This window comes from Schistocerca piceifrons, chromosome 2 (genome assembly GCF_021461385.2).
Source record: "Schistocerca piceifrons isolate TAMUIC-IGC-003096 chromosome 2, iqSchPice1.1, whole genome shotgun sequence".
NCBI lineage: Eukaryota > Metazoa > Arthropoda > Insecta > Orthoptera > Acrididae > Schistocerca > Schistocerca piceifrons.
In genome coordinates this window covers 276,532,167-276,555,742 of record NC_060139.1, presented here as the reverse complement: position 1 = coordinate 276,555,742, position 23,576 = coordinate 276,532,167, and the positions used below count along the sequence as shown (strand labels likewise).

Sequence of the window (23,576 nt, the reverse complement as noted above, 5' to 3'; positions counted from 1 at the left end):
ATGTGAAGAGGACAATGATGAAGAAAGTTCAGATGACAATTTTTAGGAATCTTAAAGGTCAGTTTGGTTTTATAAACTAAGTTTTTTTGCAGTCTAATAACAAAAATTGTAAAGATGTTTTTTTTTTTAATTGCTCAAAAATATTCGAGCATCTTATATTCCATAAAATATGATTAATGTAGTGATGATGAATGCAAATGAGTGACTGACTCACTAGGGAACTTACATTTCAATAGCTAACCATTAACTTACCTAAAGCAACTGTACATTTTAATAGCTAAACAAGGACTGACTCAATCATTGTCTTACACGACTACTAATAGATGCACATAATATAAAAAATCAATTTGGTATTTCATTTTAAATATAAGTTAGTAAAATTAGGGAGCACAAAATAATTTCAGCAAAAGACCAAATATATTTAAATATGAGCTGTATAAACCAGAATAAATGCCAAATTATAGGTACTTTTTTTTCTTCTCTCAAAACCTCTTCCAATCTTTTCTTTCCCACAGAGTATTGTTCAGCATTTCCCCTCACCCTACTGGTTTACATCATATTTCACGTGGTCTCTTTGTCTTCTTGTGGTCTTCCAATTGGTTTTCTCCCAGATTCAGTCCATTCCAGCCTACTTCACTCCTTAGTTTCTTTTAGGTGAATTGATGTGAAGTGTATTTTGTATTGTTTCATATCTTATCCTGTCCCTTCTCGCCTTACTCAGGAAACCTCATAGTAAGTGCATCTCTGTCACTTACAAGTGACAAGTTCTGTCCAGGTCCAACATTCTGATCCATAGGTAAAAATTGGTAGATAATACAGTTTGTACTTCATGATCTTTGCTTTCACAAGTATTTTCCAATTTCGGGGCCTGCTTTATGGGGTAGAGAATTGTGAGACTTCCATCAGTAGGTCAGAGATGCTCTATATGTAGTAAGGAGCTACTCGGGTAACAGAGTAAAAATTTTAACAGTTAGTTGCCGAAGTATTTGTAACAAAGTTCCCAAATTCACTGCCGTCCACTAAAGCTACAGTGCTCATCTTATTCCTGTAATCGAGTACTGTATGAAATCTGATGTAGAAAACTCTGTAATACTTAATGAGGCATGGAACCTTTATTGAAAATACAGATTAGACATTATAAGAAGATGAGTGTTCTTTGCAGTCAACAAAAATATTGTGCCTATCTAGATTGAAATTGAGTCTGGCTTTAAAGTTATCTGGACACGGGTAACTGTTGGATGTTTTTAGTGGCCACCTGACTCAACTGTAACAGTCGTAGAATCATTAAAAGAAAGTCTATGCTTAGTAATGCATAAGTACCTTCATCATATTGTTTGGAGATGAATTTACTCTACTGAGTATAAACAGGGACATCTTGTGAAGAAAATCTGAACATCTTTTCGAAAACTGTCTTGGACAGCTAGTTCGACAACTCACAGACATTCCAGTTACAAACAGCATGACCTTATTGAAGGTATCGGTATAGAGACAGGGATTAGTGATCGTAATGTCATCCTAGCAACTATGAATACAAAATTTCATAAATCGGTCAAGAAGGTTATAATAGTGTTTCTGCTAGAAAGAGCAGATAAGCAGTTCATAGCACTCCACTTAGACAATGAATTGACTTCATTAGTTATAGTTAGTATAATGTACATAGAGGAATTATGGTCAAAGTTTTAATATACTGCAAATTGTGTTCTGGAGAGGTAGGTGCCAAATAAGTGGATTAAGTTGGGAGAGACCCTTTGTGATCTAATAATAAAATTTGCAAAATATTGAGGAAGCAGAGACTATTGGACACTTGGTTCATAAAATAATGCACAAATGTCAGCAGGGAAAGATTAGAAATTTGTATGTGTGTAAGAAGATTGATGCATGAAACATACAACAACTGCCATTGTCATACCTTCGTGAAAGATCTTGCGAGAATCTGAGAAAATTTTGGTCCTATGTAAAATTACTGAGTGAGTCAAAGGCTTGAATCCAGTCACTTGTTGACGAGTCTGGTGTGGCAATAGAAGACAGCAAAAGGAGAGCTGAAGTTTTAAATTTTGCATTTAAGAAATCATTCATGGAGGAGGATCATACACACGTACCATTGTTTGACAGTTGCACAGACTCCTGTATCTAGGACATAATAATAGGCTTTTCTGGTGTAGAGAACCAACTGAAACAGTTGAAAACAAGTTGCCAGGTCTGGATGGGATACCAGCTCGGTTTTACAGAGACTCTGCTGTGGCATTGGCCCCTTTCTGAATCTCTCACCCAGTGCAAACTCCCAAGCAACTGGAAAAATGTGCAGGTGCTTCTATATGTATCCTTGGATTGATTGCAGTACTAGTGTCATCTGCAGAAAGAACTAATTCCGCTTCTTTCATATTAGACAGAAGATCATTTACTTATATGAGGACTAATAGTGGACCTAATGGCTCAAATGGCTCTGAGCACTATGGGACTTAACATCTGTGTTCATCAGTCCCCTAGAAATTAGAACTACTTAAACCTAACTAACCTAAGGACATCATGCACATCCATGCCCGAGGCAGGATTCGAACCTGCGACTGTAGCGGTCACGCGGTTCCAGACTGAAGTGCCTAGAACCGCACGGCCACAATAGTGGTCCTAGATTGAGCCTTAGGAACCTAGTACATGATTTTCCCCCACTCAGAATTACCTCTGCGGACTATATTGGTTGAATTAATAAATTCAGCTGTCTTCTTCAATCTCTGTGTTTAACCAACAGTGTGGGAAAAGATGGATTGCCGCTTACCTTAAGAAAGACGTGTTAAGTTGTACACAGGCACAATTAAATAACGCTTGCATAAAGCTTTCAGCCCCAGCCTTCATCAGAAAAAGAGAAATGCACACCATTCATACACACAATCAAGCACACCTGACACACACGTGACTGCCAATTTCAGTAGCTCTGGCCAGAATGTAACTATCATGTGAGGCGGAAGCAGCAGGCTGGAGGGTGCGGGGAAAGAGAAGGGATAGCAGTGTATAGGTAGGGGGGGGGGGGGGGGGTGAGAAGCGCTCTCTGGCAGAGTGAGCCGGGACTATAATGGGTGAGGGTGTTGGCAGAGGATGGCAAACAAAGAGGGTGGGAGATGAGAATGGGGAGGAAGTGGTGGAACAGAGAGGGTGGAAACTCTTGGGTGGAGGGTGTGGGGACAGTATGTTATCGTACATTGAGGGCGAATTGTTACGGGAGCAGAGAATTTGTTGTAAGGATAACTCCCATCTATACAGTTCAGAAAAGTTGGTGGTGGAGGGGAGAATCCAAATGGCACATGTAGTGAAGCATCCATTGAAATCGAGCGTATTTTTTGTAGTTGCATGTTGTGCCACAGGGTGGTCTACTTTACCCTCAGCTACAGTATGACAGTAGCCATTCATCCTGATGTACAGCTGGTTGGTAGTCATACCAGTATAAAAAGCTGTGCAATGATTGCAGCATAGCTGAATGACGTAGCTGCTTTTACAGGTGGCCCAGCTCCTGATAAATCACATCTCTGAAAGTGAATCCCTTGCTCTCCAGCACCTGGAGAGGCATTCTAGACACCACCCCAATAAGTTATCCACCCTGCTGATATCGTTCTGCTGCCTCGGGGCACCAGTATCCAATTCCCCAGGGATCCTACCCACAGTGTTCCTCCTCATCCACCCCTCATAGTACCTAATGCTACCTAGCACCTACGCTCTCTCTCAGATACCGATCAGATCCCTGCTCGCCAGACCACAACACTTGTCGAGAAAAATTGGAAAGAACCTAGGCAGACCTCCATGTCAGCACCCGGAACTTGCCACATCCCCAAAAAGTCCCCAACACCACTCCACGAAATCAGAACTGAAACTTTCCCGTAACATTATTTTTAACCTTTCCACCAAAACCTTCAGCTCCACAGAACTTTCAGTTCTATCCAAAGTCCTATAGTCCTAAACCCAAATTTAACCATGCTAGATTTTTCAAAGACATTCAAAGACGTTCCCAATCCTTGCAAGGGAAACACTTCTTTGCTGCCAGTCCCTTCAACTGTGCCGCTGCCATTCAGGTCCAGACACTGTCTCAAGTATACTTACGGTGTCCTCAACGAATATGGTGGAAAGAGTGTAAGAAAATCTTAACACCTATCTTTACTGATATTTTACTCCAGGCAAGAGAGTGAATAGAGCACTTATTTGGCGGAGTGGACACAAGAAAGAATAATGATATTATTGGGAACCGGAATCTGTTGTTGTTGTTGTGGTCTTCAGTCCTGAGACTGGTTTGATGCAGCTCTCCATGCTACTCTATCCTGTGCAAGCTTTTTCATCTCCCAGTACCTACTGCAACCTACATCCTTCTGAATCTGCTTAGTGTATTCATCTCTTGGTCTCCCTCTACGATTTTTACCCTCCACACTGCCCTCCAATACTAAATTGGTGATCCCTTGATGCCTCAGAACATGTCCTACCAACCGATCCCTTCTTCTGGTCAAGTTGTGCCACAAACTTCTCTTCTCCCCAATCCTATTCAATACTTCCTCATTAGTTATGTGATCTACCCATCTAATCTTCAGCAATCTTCTGTAGCACCACATTTCGAAAGCTTCTATTCTCTTCTTGTCCAAACTATTTATCGTCCATGTTTCACTTTCATACATGGCTACACTCCATACGAATACTTTCAGAAATGACTTCCTGACACTTAAATCTATACTCGATGTTAACAAATTTCTCTTCTTCAGAAACGCTTTCCTTGCCATTGCCAGCCTACATTTTATATCCTCTCTACTTCGACCATCATCAGTTATTTTGCTCCCCAAATAGCAAAACTCCTTTACTACTTTAAGTGCCTCATTTCCTAATCTAATTCCCTCAGCATCACCCGACTTGATTAGACTACATTCCATTATCCTTGTTTTGCTTTTGTTGATGTTCATCTTATATCCTCCTTTGAAGACACTGTCCATTCCATTCAACTGCTCTTCCAAGTCCTTTGCTGTCTCTGACAGAATTACAATGTCATCGGCAAACCTCAAAGTTTTTATTTCTTCTCCATGAATTTTAATACCTACTCCGAATTTTTCTTTTGTTTCCTTTACTGCTTGCTCAATATACAGATTGAACAACATCGGGGAGAGGCTACAACCCTGTCTTACTCCCTTCCCAACCACTGCTTCCCTTTCATGTCCCTCGACTCTTATAACTGCCATCTGGTTTCTGTACAAATTGTAAATAGCCTTTCGCTCCCTGTATTTTACCCCTGCCACCTTTAGAATTTGAAAGAGAGTATTCCAGTCAACATTGTCAAAAGCTTTCTCTAAGTCTACAAATGCTAGAAACGTAGGTTTGCCTTTCCTTAATCTTTCTTCTAAGATAAGTCGTAAGGTCAGTATTGCCTCACGTGTTCCAGTGTTTCTACGGAATCCAAACTGATCTTCCCCGAGGTTGGCTTCTACTAGTTTTTCCATTCGTCTGTAAAGAATTCGTGTTAGTATTTTGCAGCTGTGACTTATTAAGCTGATAGTTCGGTATTTTTCACATCTGTCAACACCTGCTTTCTTTGGGATTGGAATTATTATATTCTTCTTGAAGTCTGAGGGTATTTCGCCTGTTTCATACATCTTGCTCACCAGATGGTAGAGTTTTGTCAGGACTGGCTCTCCCACGGCCGTCAGTAGTTCCAATGGAATATTGTCTACTCCGGGGGCCTTGTTTCGACTCAGGTCTTTCAGTGCTCTGTCAAACTCTTCACGCAGTATCATATCTCCCATTTCATCTTCATCTACATCCTCTTCCATTTCCATAATATTGTCCTCAAGTACATCGCCCTTGTATAGACCCTCTATATACTCCTTCCACCTTTCTGCTTTCCCTTCTTTGCTTAGAACTGGGTTTCCATCTGAGCTCTTGATATTCATACAAGTCGTTCTCTTATCTTCAAAGGTCTCTTTAATTTTCCTGTAGGCAGTATCTATCTTACCCCTAGTGAGATAGGCCTCTACATCCTTACATTTGTCCTCTAGCCATCCCTGCTTAGCCATTTTGCGCTTCCTGTCGATCTCATTTTTGAGACGTTTGTATTCCTTTTTGCCTGTTTCACTTACTGCATTTTTATATTTTCTCCTTTCATCAATTAAATTCAATATTTCTTCTGTTACCCAAGGATTTCTACTAGCCCTAGTCTTTTTACCTACTTGATCCTCTGCTGCCTTCACTACTTCATCCCTCAAAGCTACCCATTCTTCTTCTACTGTATTTATTTCCCCCATTCCTGTCAATTGCTCCCTTATGCTCTCCCTGAATCTCTGTACAACCTCTGGTTCTTTTAGTTTATCGAGGTCCCATCTCCTTAAATTCCCACCTTTTTTGCAGTTTCTTCAGTTTTAATCTACAGGTCATAACCAATAGATTGTGGTCAGAGTCCACATCTGCCCCTGGAAATGTCTTACAATTTAAAACCTGGTTCCTAAATCTCTGTCTTACCATTATATAATCTGATACCTTTTAGTATCTCCAGGGTTCTTCCATGTATACAACCTTCTTTCATGATTCTTAAACCAAGTGTTAGTTATGATTATGTTGTGCTCTGTGCAAAATTCTACCAGGCGGCTTCCTCTTTCATTTCTGTCCCCCAATCCATATTCACCTACTATGTTTCCTTCTCTCCCTTTTCCTACACTCGATTTCCAGTCACCCATGACTATTAAATTTTCGTCTCCCTTCACAATCTGAATAATTTCTTTTATTTCATCATACATTTCTTCAATTTCTTCGTCATCTGCAGAGCTAGTTGGCATATAAACTTGTACTACTGTAGTAGGTGTGGGCTTCGTATCTATCTTGGCCACAATAATGCGTTCACTATGCTGTTTGTAGTAGCTTACCCGCATTCCTATTTTCCTATTCATTATTAAACCTACTCCTGCATTACCCCTATTTGATTTTGTGTTTATAACCCTGTAGTCACCTGACCAGAAGTCTTGTTCCTCCTGCCACCGAACTTCACTAATTCCCACTATATCTAACTTCAACCTATCCATTTCCCTTTTTAAATTTTCTAACCTACCTGCCCGATTAAGGGATCTGACATTCCACGCTCCGATCCGTAGAACGCCAGTTTTCTTTCTCCTGATAACGACATCCTCTTGAGTAGTCCCCGCCCGGAGATCCGAATGGGGGACTATTTTACCTCCGGAATATTTTACCCAAGAGGACGCCATCATCATGTAATCATACAGTAAAGCTGCATGCCCTCGGGAAAAATTACGGCTGTAGTTTCCCCTTGCTTTCAGCCGTTCGCAGTACCAGCACAGCAAGGCCGTTTTGGTTATTGTTACAAGGCCAGATCAGTCAATCATCCAGACTGTTGCCCTTGCAACTACTGAAAAGGCTGCTGCCCCTCTTCAGGATCCACACGTTTGTCTGGCCTCTCAACAGATACCCCTCCGTTGTGGTTGCACCTACGGTACGGCTATCTGTATCGCTGAGGCACGCAAGCCTCCCCACCAACGGCAAGGTCCATGGTTCATGGGGAGGGGGAACCGGAATCTATACTTTCGTAAAATAGTTCTCTGAGCTCCGATTATTTAACAGCATGCGATTCACTGCCTTGTTAATATAGGATTGCGTGAGGCGTTCTTAGAATCTGTTGCAAAATTGATGTCTCTGTGAAGCATTCATAGACACAAAAATGTAGACATATTCACAGGGATAATATTTCAGCATATCACATTAAAACATTGCTGCAGGATATCTTTACCATAGCTAAATTAATTAAAAGAAACCTGTGAATTAATGAAAGTATTTCCTCTTTAAACGAAATAATCTTTGTTTTGCTGAGAAGTGACCAATGTATGTACTGAACTAAAAGTTTTTAGTTTTCACTTTAATATGAAATGAATTAATTTATGCACTTTCTTTTCTTTACTAATTATGATTGCGAGTCTTTTAAAGTGGGGAAATTATAATGAAATTATTCCTACGCAAGATATCTGCCAAGAATGGTTGACTGTTCGGCCATTCTTGTCATTTATCCAGCATACTGAAAACCTTGCAAAATAAACCTTATTTTTACTTCTGCATGAAGGTCACTGTATACATGAAAGAAAAATGCACAATTAGCGTAAATTACAATATATCATTTAAAATTCATAACTTACAATCCCAAATGGCCACCATAGCATGCGTTCTCGTCAAGGCTAGAACAGAGAGTGTGTCTAATAATGCTGGTCTTTTTGGTTTGTTGCACAAGCAAGTAAAAGGTCAATTACATTGCTACATAGATTCTATACCATTATCTTATAGAGTCTTGTGCTTTATTATTATTTCATTTCATTACAAATTACCATTCTGACAGGTAATTACACATACATTTTTAGAGTTCCTGCCTAATGATTTCAATAATTTAAAGTTTTACAATTTCCATTTTACTTCGTTTTGTGTCCAACTTGTCATCATAGGATTTAATATTTTGTACCACGTATCGGTACATAACCTAATTCCAACACTGAGCCCTGCCTCTCCCAGATCATACCACCATCCAACCATGAAACTCCCCCCTTCCAACCACACACTGGTTGCCTTCCAGGAATTCCTTACCTCCAACTTAGTCTAACCATCCTTCACCAGGTCCCTTCCTCAGAACACAAACCTTTCAGCAGAAGAAAGAATAGCCATGCACAGCATCGAAACAAATCCTAAACTAACCATTCTACCTGCAGACAAGGATCCCACCACTGTTGTTATGAATCAGAAGGCCTCTGCCAATTATCTGACTCCTCCCCCTATAAATTCTGCCAAAGTGATCCCATCTCAGAAGTCCAACACAACCTCCAATCCCTGCTGAAAGCCAGAGGCCCTTCCCAGAACCTGCACCCTGAATCCATTTCCCTCCTCACCTCTATGACGCCCTTAACACCCACTTTCTACATGTTCCCCCAAAATTCACAAACTCAATAATCCCAGTTGCCCCATTGTGACTGGTTATTGTGCGCCCACTGAAAGAATTTCGGCTTCCATTGATCAACCCCTCCAACCAATTGCTTGTAATCTAACCTCAAACATCAAAGATACCAATCACTTCTTTCACTGACTCACCACCATCCCCCACCCCCCACCCCCGTTTACTTCCTGGATCCCTGCCTGTCACTATTGATGCCACCTCTCTATACACCAGTATCCATCATGACCATGGTTGAACTGTTATTGAACATAACCTTTCCCAGTGTCCTTCAGACTACAAACACTCCCTTATTCCTCATACACTGTACTGACTTTATCCTAACTGAAAACTACTTCTCCTTTCAAGGGAAGGTATACAAACAAACCTGTGGCAAAGCCATGGGCACCCATACGGTACCCTCTTGTGCTAACCTGTTTATTAGCCATCTAGAGGAGATGTTCCTAGCCTCTCAAAATGCCAAACCCTTAGCCTGGTTCAGCTTCATTGATGATATCTTCATGATCTGGACTCAGGGGCAAGACATCCTATGTTCATTCTTTCACAACTTCAACACTTTCTCTCCCATCTGCTTCACCTGGTCATCAAAACAGCATACCATCTTCCTAGGTGTTGACCTCCTCCTCTCTGATGGCTACATCCGCACGTCTGTCCATGTTAAAACCACCAACAGTACGTGCATTTCAATAGCTGTCATCCCTTTCACATCAAAAAATTGCTTCCATACAGCCTGGCCATCTGGGGGATAGTGTATCTACAGTGGCAAGAAACCCCTTGCCCAGTATGCTGAGGGTCTCACCAAGGCCTTCACAGATAAGCTCTATCCCACAGACCTAGTTCGCAAACAGATCTCTTGTGGCATTTCCCCTCACATTCTGAATCCTCCCACCACCCCTAAGAACCAGCCACAAAGGAGTGCCCCATTCATCACCAAATACTGCCCAGACTGGAACAACTGAACCACATCCTTCACCAGGCCTTTGGTTACCTCTCATCAAATGAGGTGAATCCTACCTGAAGTTCTTGCCATCCCTCCTAAAGTGGTGGTCCATTGCACACCCAATCTCCCTACATCCTGCTCCATCCCTATGCTACTCCCAATCCCTACTCCTTGCCACAACGATCACATCCCTGTGGAAGGCCCAGGTGCAAGATCTGTCCAATCCATTCACCCAGCACTTCCTATTCAAGCCCTGTCACATGTTTGTCCAATCCCACCAGGGGCTGGGCTGCCTGTGAAAGCAGCTGCAATTTACCATCTCTGCTGCAATCATTTCACAGCTTTTTATATTGGTATTATTACCAACAAGGACAAACGGCCACTGCCAAACTGGCCAATAGCAGAGTAGACCACCCTGTAGCACAACATAACAGCTGAACGTAACATTCTTGATTTCAATGGCTGCTTCACTACCTAAACCATCTGGATCCTCCCTGACACCACCAGCTTTTCTAAACTGCACAGATGGGAGTTATCCTTACAACACATTCTCCACTCCCGTAATTATCCTGTCCTCAGCCTATGGCAACATACTGTCCCCACATGCTCCACCCAACAGTTTCTACCCTCTCTGTCCTATCACCAGCTCCCCATTCTCATCTCTCACCCTATTTGTTTGCCACCCTCTAGTAACAAAGTCATCCGTATTTCCCAGCTACTCTTCATTTTTGCTTTGGTTTTCCCCCCTTCCCTGCCCCACAACCTCCTGATGCTGCTCCTGCTGGCATTCTAGTCCCAGCACATTCTGCCAGACAGTGCTCCTCTCTCCCTCAACCCATACACTGCTATCCCTTCCCCTTCCCCACTCCCTCCATGCTGCTGCTTCCATCCCACACTGTACTTGCATTCTGGCCCGATCTGCCGGAGTTGGCAGTCATGTGCGCCTGATTGTGTGTCTACATCAAAATCTATTCTCTGAAAACTGCCGTGAGGTGCGTGACAGAGGGAACGTCTCATTGTACCAGCTATTAGGGTTTCTTCCTGTTCCATTCACTTACAGAGTGCAGGAAGGATGATTGTTTGAGTGCCTCTGTGCATTCAGTAATTATTCTAAGCTTATCATCACAATCCCTATGCAAGCAATATATAGGGGCCTGTAGTATATCCATAGGGTTATCGTTTAAAGCCAGTTCTTGAAACTTCATTAATAGGCTTTCTTGGGATAGTTTATGTCCATCTTCAAGAGGCTACCAGTTCAGTTCCTTCGGTATCATTGTGACACTCTCCCATAGATTAAACAAACCTATGACCATTCGTGCTGCCCTTCTTTGTATATGTTCAATATACCCTGTTAGTCCTACTTGGTACAGGCCGTACACACCTGAGCAATATTCTAGGATTGGTCGCACGAGTGATTTATAAGCAATCTCTTTTGTAGACTGATTGCACCTCCGCAGTATTCTACCAATAAACTGCCTGTTTTACCCATTACTGAACCTATGTGATCATTCCATTTCATATCCCCATGAAGTGTTACACCCAGGTATTTGTACGAGTTGGTTGAATCCAACAATAATTCATTGCTATTATAGTCATAGGATGCTACATTTTTCATTTTGTGAAGAGCAAAATTTTACATTTCTGAACATTTAGAGCAAGTTGCCAATCTCTGAGCAAGTTGCCAATCTCTGCCACATTGAAATCTTATCAAGATCTGTCTGAGTATTTATGCAGCTTCTCTCAGATAGTACTTCATTATAGATAACTGCGCCATCTGCAAAAAGCCTGATTTTACTATTAAAATTGTCAGCAAGGTCACTGATATACAACATGAACAGCAAGGGTCCCAACACACGTCCCTGAGGCATACCTGAAGTTACTTCTACATCTGACAATGACTCTCCACCCAAGATAACTTGCTGTGTCCTCCCTACCAAAAACTCCTCAGTCCAGTCACAATTTCATTTGACACCCCATATGACCATACTTTTGACAATAAGCGAAGGTGTGGTACTGAGTCTGATTGTGACAGTGTTTGTCCTCTTTGTTTCTTCATTTGTTGTTTTCGGTGTCGACATACTGGCTTAAAAAATAGGGGGTGGAAATGTAGTACTGTCTATTGTAAATGATGTAGCCTACAGGTGCACATTTTCATTCCACAGTCGTTTACTTTCACTTTTCACAACTCCCCATATACACATTTAATATGGACAGTGCACTGTTGTTTAACTTTCGATAAGCCTCATTAATAGTTTTCAGGCAAACATCCTCATACTGCTACAGTAGTTTACTGTTGAATATCTACGAGCAGTAAAAACCAAACCACAAAGTTCACAGTTCTTGAAGGATAGAAAGGTACATATGGAGCAAACACTGTCATTATTTTTACACTCGGCCTAATTGTGTAACACTTATTCCACATTTAAGTTGAAGCATTGTTGTTGTTCTAACAAACACAGATTTCTCATCTGAAACTCAGCTGTGGACTAACTGTCTCGGGACCAAAAATCGGACCCTTATATATCCTCACTATAATAGGCGCTGAAACTACACATTGTTCAAAGATTAATTTACAGAAATTACAATTAAAACTAAATTCATTAAATTAACTGAATACATCGAAAAATTGGTTCTTTTTAACAGTTTCTTCTACTACAAGAGTTAGGCCAAATTGTTTGTTTAAAATGTGAAATTAACAAATATCATTATACAAACAATACTTTTGACAAAATTGTTAATTACTTTGGAATTAATTAATGTCTGGCTTTGCTAACATGTTTTTGAATAGAACCAAATAGAAAGATTACCAGCATTTCATCTTCCAAATGTTCACAGTTATTACAGAATTTTTATTTATTTATAAGTCAACAATAGACTTTTTAAGTTACAAAACAATTACTGATTTCACCCTGTAACAAAAGATACTAACTAGAAATAGTTGAAATAAATTAGAAAATCAATTACATACATAAAACTAAGCACAAAATTAGATCTGGTGTTATATTCTTTAAAACTGAGGGCCAACCTTTCTCTTTCCTGAAAATGCAGAATACGCTCACGTATGTTAATAGTAATTAGTTAAAAGTGAAAAAACAAATTGAAGGAGGCAGATGCCAAAACAAGAGGGGAAGAAAAATATCCCAGCTTGCTTCGTCACACAATGATTTTCAGAAATCAAGAAATGCTGCAGCTACAAGAGACTTTATTATGTTTGAGCTCATAATGTGTTCTAGGATTCTACAACAGATCGATGTCAAGGATATTGGATGGTAGTTTTCTGGATCATTTCTACTACCCTTCTTGCAGATGGGTGTGACCTGTGCCTTTTTGCGAGAACTGGGCTTGGTTTTCTTTTGTTCAAGGGATCTATGATAGATTGTAGTTAGAAGAGGGGCTAACTCAGCTGCAAATTCAGTATAAAATCTGACTTACATTCCATCGGGGCCTCGAGCTTTGTTCGTTTTTAATGATTCAGCTGTTTCTCAACACCACTGACACATACTTATTTCATTCATCTTTTCAGTGGTACAAGGATTAAATTGGGTTGATTCTCCTGGATTTTCCTTAGTTACAAAACATTTGACAATAGAGTTAAGCATTTTAGGTTTTACTTCAATTTCAATTCCTGTGTCATTCGCTAGGGATTTGACATGTAACTTTGGTACCACTAACAGCCTTTACAGACAACCAGAATTTCTTTGGATTTTGTGAAATGTCATTTGACAGTATCCTGCTACGGTAGCCACTGAATGTATCACACATTGGTGTCTTGACAGTGAAATTCATTTCATTCAGCATCCCTTCATCTATAGCCCTATGCTTTGTTTTACACCTTTTGTGCAGTCAACTCTGTGTCTTTAGACGCTCCTTTACAGTGACTGTATACCATAGAGATTCCCTCCCATTATGAACTGTTCTACTGGGTACGTATCTGTCCAGTGCAGTGTCAACTTTTTTTTAATTTACTGAATATACATATTTTTCTGCTTGGTTTAGTTGTCCTTTGTACTTCGGTAATCATTGTTGCCAGAACTGTTGTTGCCACAACCGTGTCATGGTCACTGATACCAGTCTTGATGTGGACATCCTCAAAGAGGATGCTGTGTGCACAATGACCATATATGTTAAATTAAAAGGAAGGTCAGCGTTGGCCATAATATTGATGTTTTTATTGATAGCAGAATCGATTTTCGATCACATGGTGATCATCTTCAGTGCTAAGATGATCACCATGTGATCGAAAATCGATTCTGCTATCAATAAAACATCAATATCAGGTCTATTTGTTGTCATTAGATCAAGTATATTTCCATCGTGATGGGGTTCCTATCTCTGTTCTAGGTAGTTTTCAGAGAAGGCATTTAGTAAAGTTTCACATGATGTCTTATGACACCCACTACCAGCAAAACTGTAATTTTCTTAATTATTGATGACAGTATGATTGGGGAACTTACTTACAAGTGATCTGAGGTGTTCTATAAAGTTTTCGGTTACATCAGGAAATGAGTCTGGTAAGTGACTGAAGGATCAAATTATCATTTTATGCCCACCCCTGATAATTAGTGTTGCCCAAACAATCTCACATGCAGCTTCAATTTCTCTCTCTGTGATTTGAGTTTCTTGTCTACTGCGACCAATACACCACCTCCATTTCCCATTTGCCTATCCTATTGATATACACTTAAATTTCCCCCAAAAATCACACTCCTATCAATTTCCCCTTGCAACAAGCTTTCTGTACCTAATATGATATGTTCACTGCTTTTCAGGAGCACTTCGAATGCTGGTGCTTTGCTGTGAATGCTTCGGCTGGTGTCCTACAGGTATCGTTATCTGGACTGAATGGAGAATTGCCTAATGTAAAAATCTTTGTGTGCACCCCACACATAGTTGGCCACCTGAATAACAGCCTGTGAAGTGTAGTGCTCATCTGACCCAATTAGGGGGACCCTACGGTTCTTAACTCAATGGTGAAAGTCCAGGAAGTCGCAGCTTAGCTTGTCACAGAAATTTTCAGTCCTTCCACTCAACTCAGAACCAATGGGCCACAATCATTTCTGGGGACAATGCTGCAAATTGTGAGCTTTGTTGAAACTCCACATGCAAGGCTGGTCTTATCAACCTTCTCTACCAGTCACTGGAATGACTCAAGAACGACCTTGGAGTCCAGGTGATAGGCATCATTTGTTCCAGCGTGTGTCACAATTTGCAGTTGGTTGCACCCTATTCTCTCAGTGGCTGCCAGAATAGCCTCTTCAACATGTTAAATGATGCCCCCAGGCATACACACTGAGTGCACCTCGTGTCCTTTCCTGTCCCTTGCTGCCATTTTCATAAGGGGCACCATCATTCACCACATGTTTGAACTGCTGACAATTAATAGAACCTACCCTTTTGCATTTGCTTTCTACTGAGACTGGACAACAGGTGAAGTGAGTCCCATTGGCTCAGTTTCAGTGAAAGACAGCACCTCAAGCTTGTTGGTTATGGTTATGAGGATCAGTGCAGCATGTTGAGTCTTCCCTGGTCCCCGCCCAACCCTGTACAGGATGCCTAGATCTACCATTGACACACAGTCAGATAGATGGGTAATGACAGAGGCTGTACTTTCTGCAGAGGAGACAGGATCCACAGGAGAGGATAGTACCTGAGGTACCTCTGGTACAAGTTTCACACGTCCAATGTACTGATTCACAGCAGTTGCCAGTTGTTTGACAGTAGTCTGGGTGATTTCCAGCTACTTATGAATGTCAGCCAGCTCATCCCTGTTTGAGAACAGCCTCCACAGTGGGGCTGCATTTTGGCTGGTGCATTGTGTTACCTGATTATCCTTTAGTCTCTTGAGCTAAAAAGTTGCTAATTCCCTATAAGAATATAAGCAGACACACAAAACGAAATTTCTGTTAAGGCAACTTAAAAACCTGTGGTAAAAATTACTGGTTTCCTAAAACATTTTGAAGTTAATTACAGTTGTTAACCAACTCAAAAACAGTTAGTTTACAATAAAGGCAGATAATATATAGTGCTATTCCTCTTTAAGTGAAAACTAGATGTAACACAATATGTTAGTTAAAAAATCAGCTATAGTAACTAAATCTCAATCATATGTTGGTGAATGAATGGTGTGTGTTTCTCCTTTTCTGACAAAGACTGTGACTGAAAGCTTATGTGTCAGTGTCTTTTAATTGAACCTGTCTGCAACTTAATGTGCCTTCTTTACGGTAGTTAGTTAGTTAGTTACATGTTCCATCGATCCATCTCACGGTAACTATTATGATGTGGAACATGTTAAGTGCATAACAAATGCACACTTAGTTCGAAGTATTTATTTATTTATTTATTTTAAGCTTAAAATTTTTATTACCTACCCCATTCCCTTACATGGCACAAAATTCATATATTATACCTATAGATTTATTTATTCCTATTCAAGAATTCATCTATGGTATAGAAGGAGAAGTCAAGCAGATATGATTTCAGTTTATTTTTGAAACTATTCCAGCTGTCTGTCACACATTTTATTTCATCTGGTAATTTATTGAAAAGTTTTACAGCAGCATATTTTACTACTTTCTCTGCCAAATATAGGTTAAGTAGATATAGTGTAAGTCTTTCTTTCTTCTGGTATTATAATCATGAATGTCACTGTTGTTTTTAAACTGGTCCATGTTGTTCAGAACAAATTTCATTACTGAGTAAAGGTACTGTGAAGCTGTTGTAATAATTCCTAATCTTTTAAACAGATGCCACTTTTGTCTGAGCTGTTGAGTTAGCTGAAATATTATTCTGTATGACACAGATAGTGAAAGTATGTTAGTTTGCTAATTTCAATATCCTTAATATTAGAAATTCTTCTGATTGCAAAAGCTGCTGAACCTATTCACTTTAGGATATCCAAAATATGAATTTTTGGATTAAGATTGTCATATATATGTACACCCAAAAACTCAGAATTCTCTACCCTGGCTACTGACTTCTATGGATGTGTTAAATTTATTGAAGGAACTGTACTCCTTGCAGTAGAAAATTGGATGTACTGTGTTTTTTCAAAGTTCAGAGCAAGCCCATTTGCAGAAAACCAATCAATAACTTTTCCAAAGACATTATTTCTATCATTTTCAATTGGAGTTTCTTTTACTGGATTAATGATCATGCTTGTATCATCAGCAAACAGTGTCAGTTTAGCTTTTGTTTCAGATAACAAGGGGGGTTATTCACATGTATCAAGAACAGAAGGGGACACATGATTCAACCCTGTGGAACACCTAATGTAATTTCAGTCCATTCAGTTGAAGTGGGAAACTTCCTTAAATCACTTAAACCATATAAAGAAACTTTTTGCTTCTTGTTGTATAGATATGACTTAAACCACTCATATGCTGTTCCGTTTATACTGTATATTGTAATTTCTGTAACATAATGTCATGGTTCACACAATCAAATGCTTCGGACAAGTCACAGAAAATTCCTATTGGTGACATTTTACTATTTAAAGACTGTATTATGTGGGCAGTGAAATTGTATATTGCTGTTTCAGTAGAACAGCATTTTTGAAACCCAAACTGTGATTTACTAATTATCCCATTACTGTTGAGATGGCTAACCACTCTTTGAGTACATTACTTTCTTGATGATTTTTGAAAATGCTGTAAGCAAGGATACTGGCTGGTAATTATTGACATCTGTGGTGTCCCCTTTTTTGTAGAGAGGCTTGGCAATGGCTTTTTTTAACCTGTCTGCGGAAATACCTTGAGTTAGTGTCGCGTTACAGATGTGACTCAGAACATCAGCTGTAACTGCTCCATATTGTTTTAATATTTTGTTAGAAATGTCGTCTATCCAACAGAATATTTATTTTTCAGATTTAATGAATTTCCTTATTTTCCAATTGGCAATTAGATGAAAATTAATTTGACAAGGATTTCTCAAAACTGACTCTTCTATGTATTGCTTAGCTTTTTGTATTGAACTATACTCGCCAGTTTTTTTTCCTACACTTAAAAAACGGTTGTTAAGTGCATTAGCTACTTGTGTACTGTTAGTTAAGATGGTCTCATTCTTTTTAATAGTAATACTACCTACCCCAGTGGTTACTTTTCCTGTCTCTCTTCTAACAACATTCCATATTGGTTTGGTTTTATTGCCTGAGTTGTTAATTTCACCCCTAATATACATATTTCTTGATTTTCTGACAACCTTCCTGAGTATGTTACAATAATTTTTATAGTGTAAAATTACTTCTGGGTCTTTACTAATTTTTGCTGTCTCATACAATTTTCTTTTTCTTTCTGAAGACACTTTAATACCTGTAGTGATCCAAGATTTCTATGAAAACTGGTTGGTGTCACATTTAGTAATTTTTTGGGGCAACAGTGTTCAAAAATGGATATAAATTTATCGAGAAATATGTTGCATTTATCTTTGGCATTTGGCTTATTATATACATCTCCCAATTAACATTTCTTAAATTTTCTCTGAAGTGCTCTATAGATACTGGGTTGACCAGCCTTACACTTTTACTTAATGGTTTCTGAACTGTACACGCTGCTAAGTTCTGTAAGTTAATCAGTTGTACATCATGGTCTGGTAACCCATTTATCACAGGGAAAGCATGTGTTAGTTTTACATCCTCTTGCTGTACAAATACGTTACCTATTAGAGTGCTGCTGTCTTGAGCTATACATGTAGGGAAGTTGATCACTGACTCTAAGTCATATGTCATTAATAACACTTCCAGTTCACTTTTACTATCAGAATTGCTTAGAAAGTTTACATTGCAATCACCACAGATTAATAACTTCTTCTTTTTGTGTGACAGACAGCATAATAGGGAATAGCTCCCAATCTCCTTATGGGGACCTGTACACTGTTGCTAATATCAACACTACAGTATCTAGCTGTAGTTCACATGCACGAACTTCAGAGTGCTGATCAACACAAAATTTGCTTACTTCTACAGTTTTGTACTTATATCCATGTTTTGCGTAAATGGCAACTCCTCCTTTATCCATGCTAGAGCAGCAAGTGTATGATGCTAAATTATACCTATTTATACTGGCACTTTCACTCACCAAAGTTACATGGTGTTCAGACAGACCAAGTATATCCATGCCATTCTAATTTTTGAGGTCATCTAAACATACTAACAGCTCATTGTCTTTATTTTTTACTCCTGTGATATTTTGATGAAGTAAATTGATACTTTATCCCTATTTAGTGACAATCTATCTTTTCCTGCATTGTTAACAAGTGATTCTAGTGAATATAGGCATTTGTGAATTCAGAAAAATCTGGGCTACAAGACTGTGGTACTGAATTTTGGAACCAATCACTATTCAAGATTTGAACTTTGTGGGATACGAATATTTTGAATATGCATAACTTTTTAACAGAAAATTTGTGGAAAAAGTAAAACTTTCTTGGAGAATCTCAGAAATCATGACATATTCAGAAAAAACGGTGAAATTTTTGTGACAGTGTAGGTTACAAAATTGAGTGATTTTCATCGTTACCATATTCCATCACTCAATTGGCTATGAACGATGATAACAAATTTCCAACAGCAGCATGCGGAAGGAGAGCCACAGTATAGCATAAGTGCACTTTATCTGTCTTTCTGAATTTGCCTGCCGTTATGTATCTGAGAGATTCCACAACACTTGTTTAGTATGTTTGTAACTAAAAAGTGTATGCTCTTGTTTAACAAGTGCCTTGAATTTATTATAGCAATAATAATAATGATGATAATAAAATTGCCAACTCTAAATCAGTTTTTTTAGCCATTAGTTAGTAACATTCTGTTCCCATATCCACTGAATTAATAAATATTATTTGTGCATAGCATTAGAACTGCACTCCTCAAAAGGTCTCAGACTATGTAGCCATGGAGAATAGTACATTGGTTTAAATAAATGGTACAAAGATGCATAAAAACATTCCTGCATTGTATACTGGAACTGACTGTCTGCAACCATAAGCAAAAGAATAACTAGGGGGTTTGATCAAGTGATAACATAGATATGCCCTTTTGTTCTTTGTACACAAAGTCCATCCGCACATCGTCTACCTGTTAAACCCTACCAATCCTTAACCTGTTCTGCAGTGATTCTTAAACTGAGCTCTCACTGGCGTGGCCTAGTAAATCTTTGCATGAACAACACAATTCAGGAAGAAATAAATATCGTGCTACTCTGGTGAAAAACACATTATGTTGTGAATGCGCTATTTCCTCCAATTAGTTTGGCATGTATTAGTAACAAGGAAAAATGCAAAGTTCCAGTTGCCAAACACAAGAATTCATGGAGCCTCAACTGTAAATGCTAATTCTGATGGACGAGAAACACTTTTAAATCAAACTCACTAGTGACTCCCATTTAATGTTACAGTACTACTACTACTTCAGCTGCTGCTGCTGCTGCTGTTGCTGCTGCTGCTATGCTGGACTTGGGAAACGAAATGCAAGGATAGTTCTGAATCTTCTTAGCAAAAAGATTTATGATAGTTTCAAATATGTTAGCACCAACTCACAGTCAAATGGTTCAAATGGCTCTCAGAGCACTATGTGACTTAACATCTGAGGTCATCAGTCCCATAGACTTAGAACTACTTAAACCTGACTAACCTAAGTACATCACACACATCCATGCCCGAGGCAGGATTTGAAGCTGCGACCATAGCAGCAGCGCAGTTCCAGACTGGAGCACCTAGAACTGCTCGACCACAGTGGCCTGCAACTCACAGTCAAGACCAGATCATGAACAATGATTTAATACATCACTGAGGAAGTTCACAACCAGATACTAAGCATTATCCAAATTGTCGACAGCAAGGTGAAAGTTGATGTAACAATTTGATGTAAGCTTTGTTCATTTATGCTACCAACATCGAAGTCTGCAGGTATTGTCACAATCAAAATTATAACTTCACAACACCAATCTAAGTCAATGCCCATGTGACTGTTCATATCCAGACTTGGTCAACATAAAATGAACAGTTACAAAGCGTACTTCTGCCACTGATGTGGAACTTCCATCAGAACAGGTCCTGCTTCAGCCATACAGGATGCTTTTTGCTTCCACAGTGGTCTGTGACCCCTACTTATAAATACTTCACAGACTATGAAATCAGGCAGGTCACTAAACCTGCCAAAGATGTAAACAATCATGCATGAGCAGCGCCTATTAGATGGAGGGGGTCTGACAGCCGATCAGTTCCAGTCATTCCACCAGGAAGGAGGTACATGGTTTTTGTTGTCTGTAGTTCAACCATGCCTAGACAGTCAATACCGCAGTTCGATCACATCTGCATTGTTACTTTGTGCCAGGTAGGGCTCTCAACAAAAGGAGTGAACCAAAGCAATGTTGTTCAGACATGGAAGAGATACAGAGAGACAGGAACTGTCGATGACATGTCTCACTCAGGCTGCCCAAGGGCCACTACTGCAGTGGATGACCGCTACCTACGGATTATGGCTCGAGGAACACTGACAGTAACGCCACCATGTTGAATAATGGTTTTCGTGCAGCCACAGGATGTCATGTTACAACTCATACTGTGCACAACAGGCTGCATGATGCACAACTTCACTACCAATGTTTATGGAGAGGTCCATCTTTGCAACCACGACACCATGCAGCGTGGTACAGATGGGCCCAACAATGTGCTGAATGGACTGCTCAAGATTGTCATCGCATTCTCTTCACCAATGAGTGCCGCATATGCTTTCAACCAAACGATCATCAGAGACATGTTTGGGGGCAACTCGGTCAGGCTGAATACCTTGGACACACTGTGCAGCAAGTGCAACAGGGAGGAGATACCCTGCTGTTTTGGGGTGGCATGATGGGGGAGTATCATATGCCACTGGTGGTCATGAAAGGCGCTGTAACGGCAGTACAATACGTGAATGCCATCCTCTGACTGATAGTGCAAACATATCGGCAGCATATTGGTGAGGCATTCGTCTCCATGGATGACAATTCGTGCCCCCATCATGCACATCTTGTGAATGTCTTCCTTCAGGATAACGACATTGCTTGACTAGAGGGGCCAGCATGTTCTCCAGACATGAACCCTATCGAACATGCCTGGGATAGATTGAAAAGGGTTGTTTATGGATGATGTGACCCACCAATCGCTCTGAGCGATCTATACCGAATTTCCAATAAGAGTGGGACAATCTGAACAAACAGTGCCTTGATGAACTTGTGGATAGTATGCCATGATGAATACAGTCATGCATCAATGCAAGACGACGTGCTACTGGATATTAGAGGTAGAGCAATCTGGACCACCACCTCTTAAGGTCTTGCTATATGGTGGTACAATATGCAATGTGTGGTTTTAATGAGCAATATAAAGGGCGGAAATGATGTTTATGTTGATCTCTATTCCAATTTGCTGTACAGGTTCCACATACAAGATGGCCACGAGTGTGGAAGTCACGAATTTTAACACGAGAAATAGTTATAGTTATGTAGTTAAAAAGAAAACCTGTGAAAATTGTAAAGCTGAAATTACAACCCTAAACGAACGAATTTCAAGCCTACAATTCATAGTCAATAATTTTAAAAGGGAAATAGCTGGATTGAAGAAAGAAATCGGCGAAGTACAAACAGTGGAAAATTCGTGTGAAGTGAAACAAGATACACGTGATAAATCATCCGAGTGGATAGCAGTGTCGCAAAAAGTTCGGTCTCAAATCACAAAAACTGTTAAAAGTGTTACTTTCTTAGATAAAAACAAATATGATGTCTTGTGTCATAACGAGTGTCCAACTGATTGTGACACTGGACACCGGACACCAACAGTAAACTTGGAAACAGTGGTAAGGGCAAACACGTATCACTAAGGAAAAAGTGTGGTATTCTCTTGCTTGCCGACAGCCACGGCAGAAAGCTATCAAGCATGCTCCAAGAGAAAAATCGAGAAATGGCAGTGACTAGCATAGTGAAACCTGGAGTGGGAACACAGGAACACACCATGTCGTAGACACTGATCTTCAGATGAACACAATACAGGATCATGACTATAAAGTCATGATCCTGTATTGTATGTATAGTGAGTTCGAATGACATAGCTAAAAATGAAGCCGATGCCTGCATTAAAACGCTACAGAACTTTCTAGAAGTGAATAAATCTAGGAACACAATAGTAGTCACTGTGCCTCATAGACACAGCCTAATTTACAGATCGTGTGTTAATAAAGAAATTAGGAAAACTAATATCAAAATTAAGAAATTGTGTGCAGAATACGCAAAGTGCGATGTACTGGACGTAAGTAAACTACATCGAAACCTACACACCAAACATGGAATGCACGTTAATTACACGTAAAAAGTGTTATGTGCGATCACATCAGTGAAATAATTAAAAAAAGACTATTACGAAATAGATCTGTCTATCAGCTTCCTGAAAGACTTACAGGCAAAAATGAGGAAAGCAAATTCGACAAGAACGAAGAAAGCAGGAAAGAGGAGACATCAGAAGATCCACAAAGGACTGCAGCAGCTACACCTGTAAGAGTTAATTTGAGATCAGGGCAGAATATACCCAAGAAGGAGGATTTTTTCTATCCCCCTCTGAGAAAAGAAAAAACTTAGCATCACCAAACAAGTTAAAGATAGCATGATCAAACAAGTTAAAGATACACCATAAAACTTGCAAAGGACTCCATCAGCAAATTGT

The 23,576-nt window shown here is 39.7% G+C and overlaps 1 protein-coding gene across 3 annotated transcripts in view; it reads left to right on the top strand.

Moving 5' to 3' along the window:
- Positions 1-23,576, top strand: part of LOC124777303 (succinate dehydrogenase cytochrome b560 subunit, mitochondrial) — a 92,685-nt gene that overhangs the window by 40,462 nt on the left and 28,647 nt on the right. For 2 of the 3 annotated variants that reach the window (XM_047252656.1, XM_047252657.1), the window contains one exon: positions 14,660-14,713. The exons of the other annotated variant lie outside the window; for it this stretch is intronic. In XM_047252656.1, the coding sequence (XP_047108612.1) occupies positions 14,691-14,713 (23 nt within the window). In that variant the 5' untranslated portion in view covers positions 14,660-14,690. The remainder of the gene's footprint in view (positions 1-14,659; positions 14,714-23,576) is intronic. 3 annotated transcript variants of the gene reach the window in all.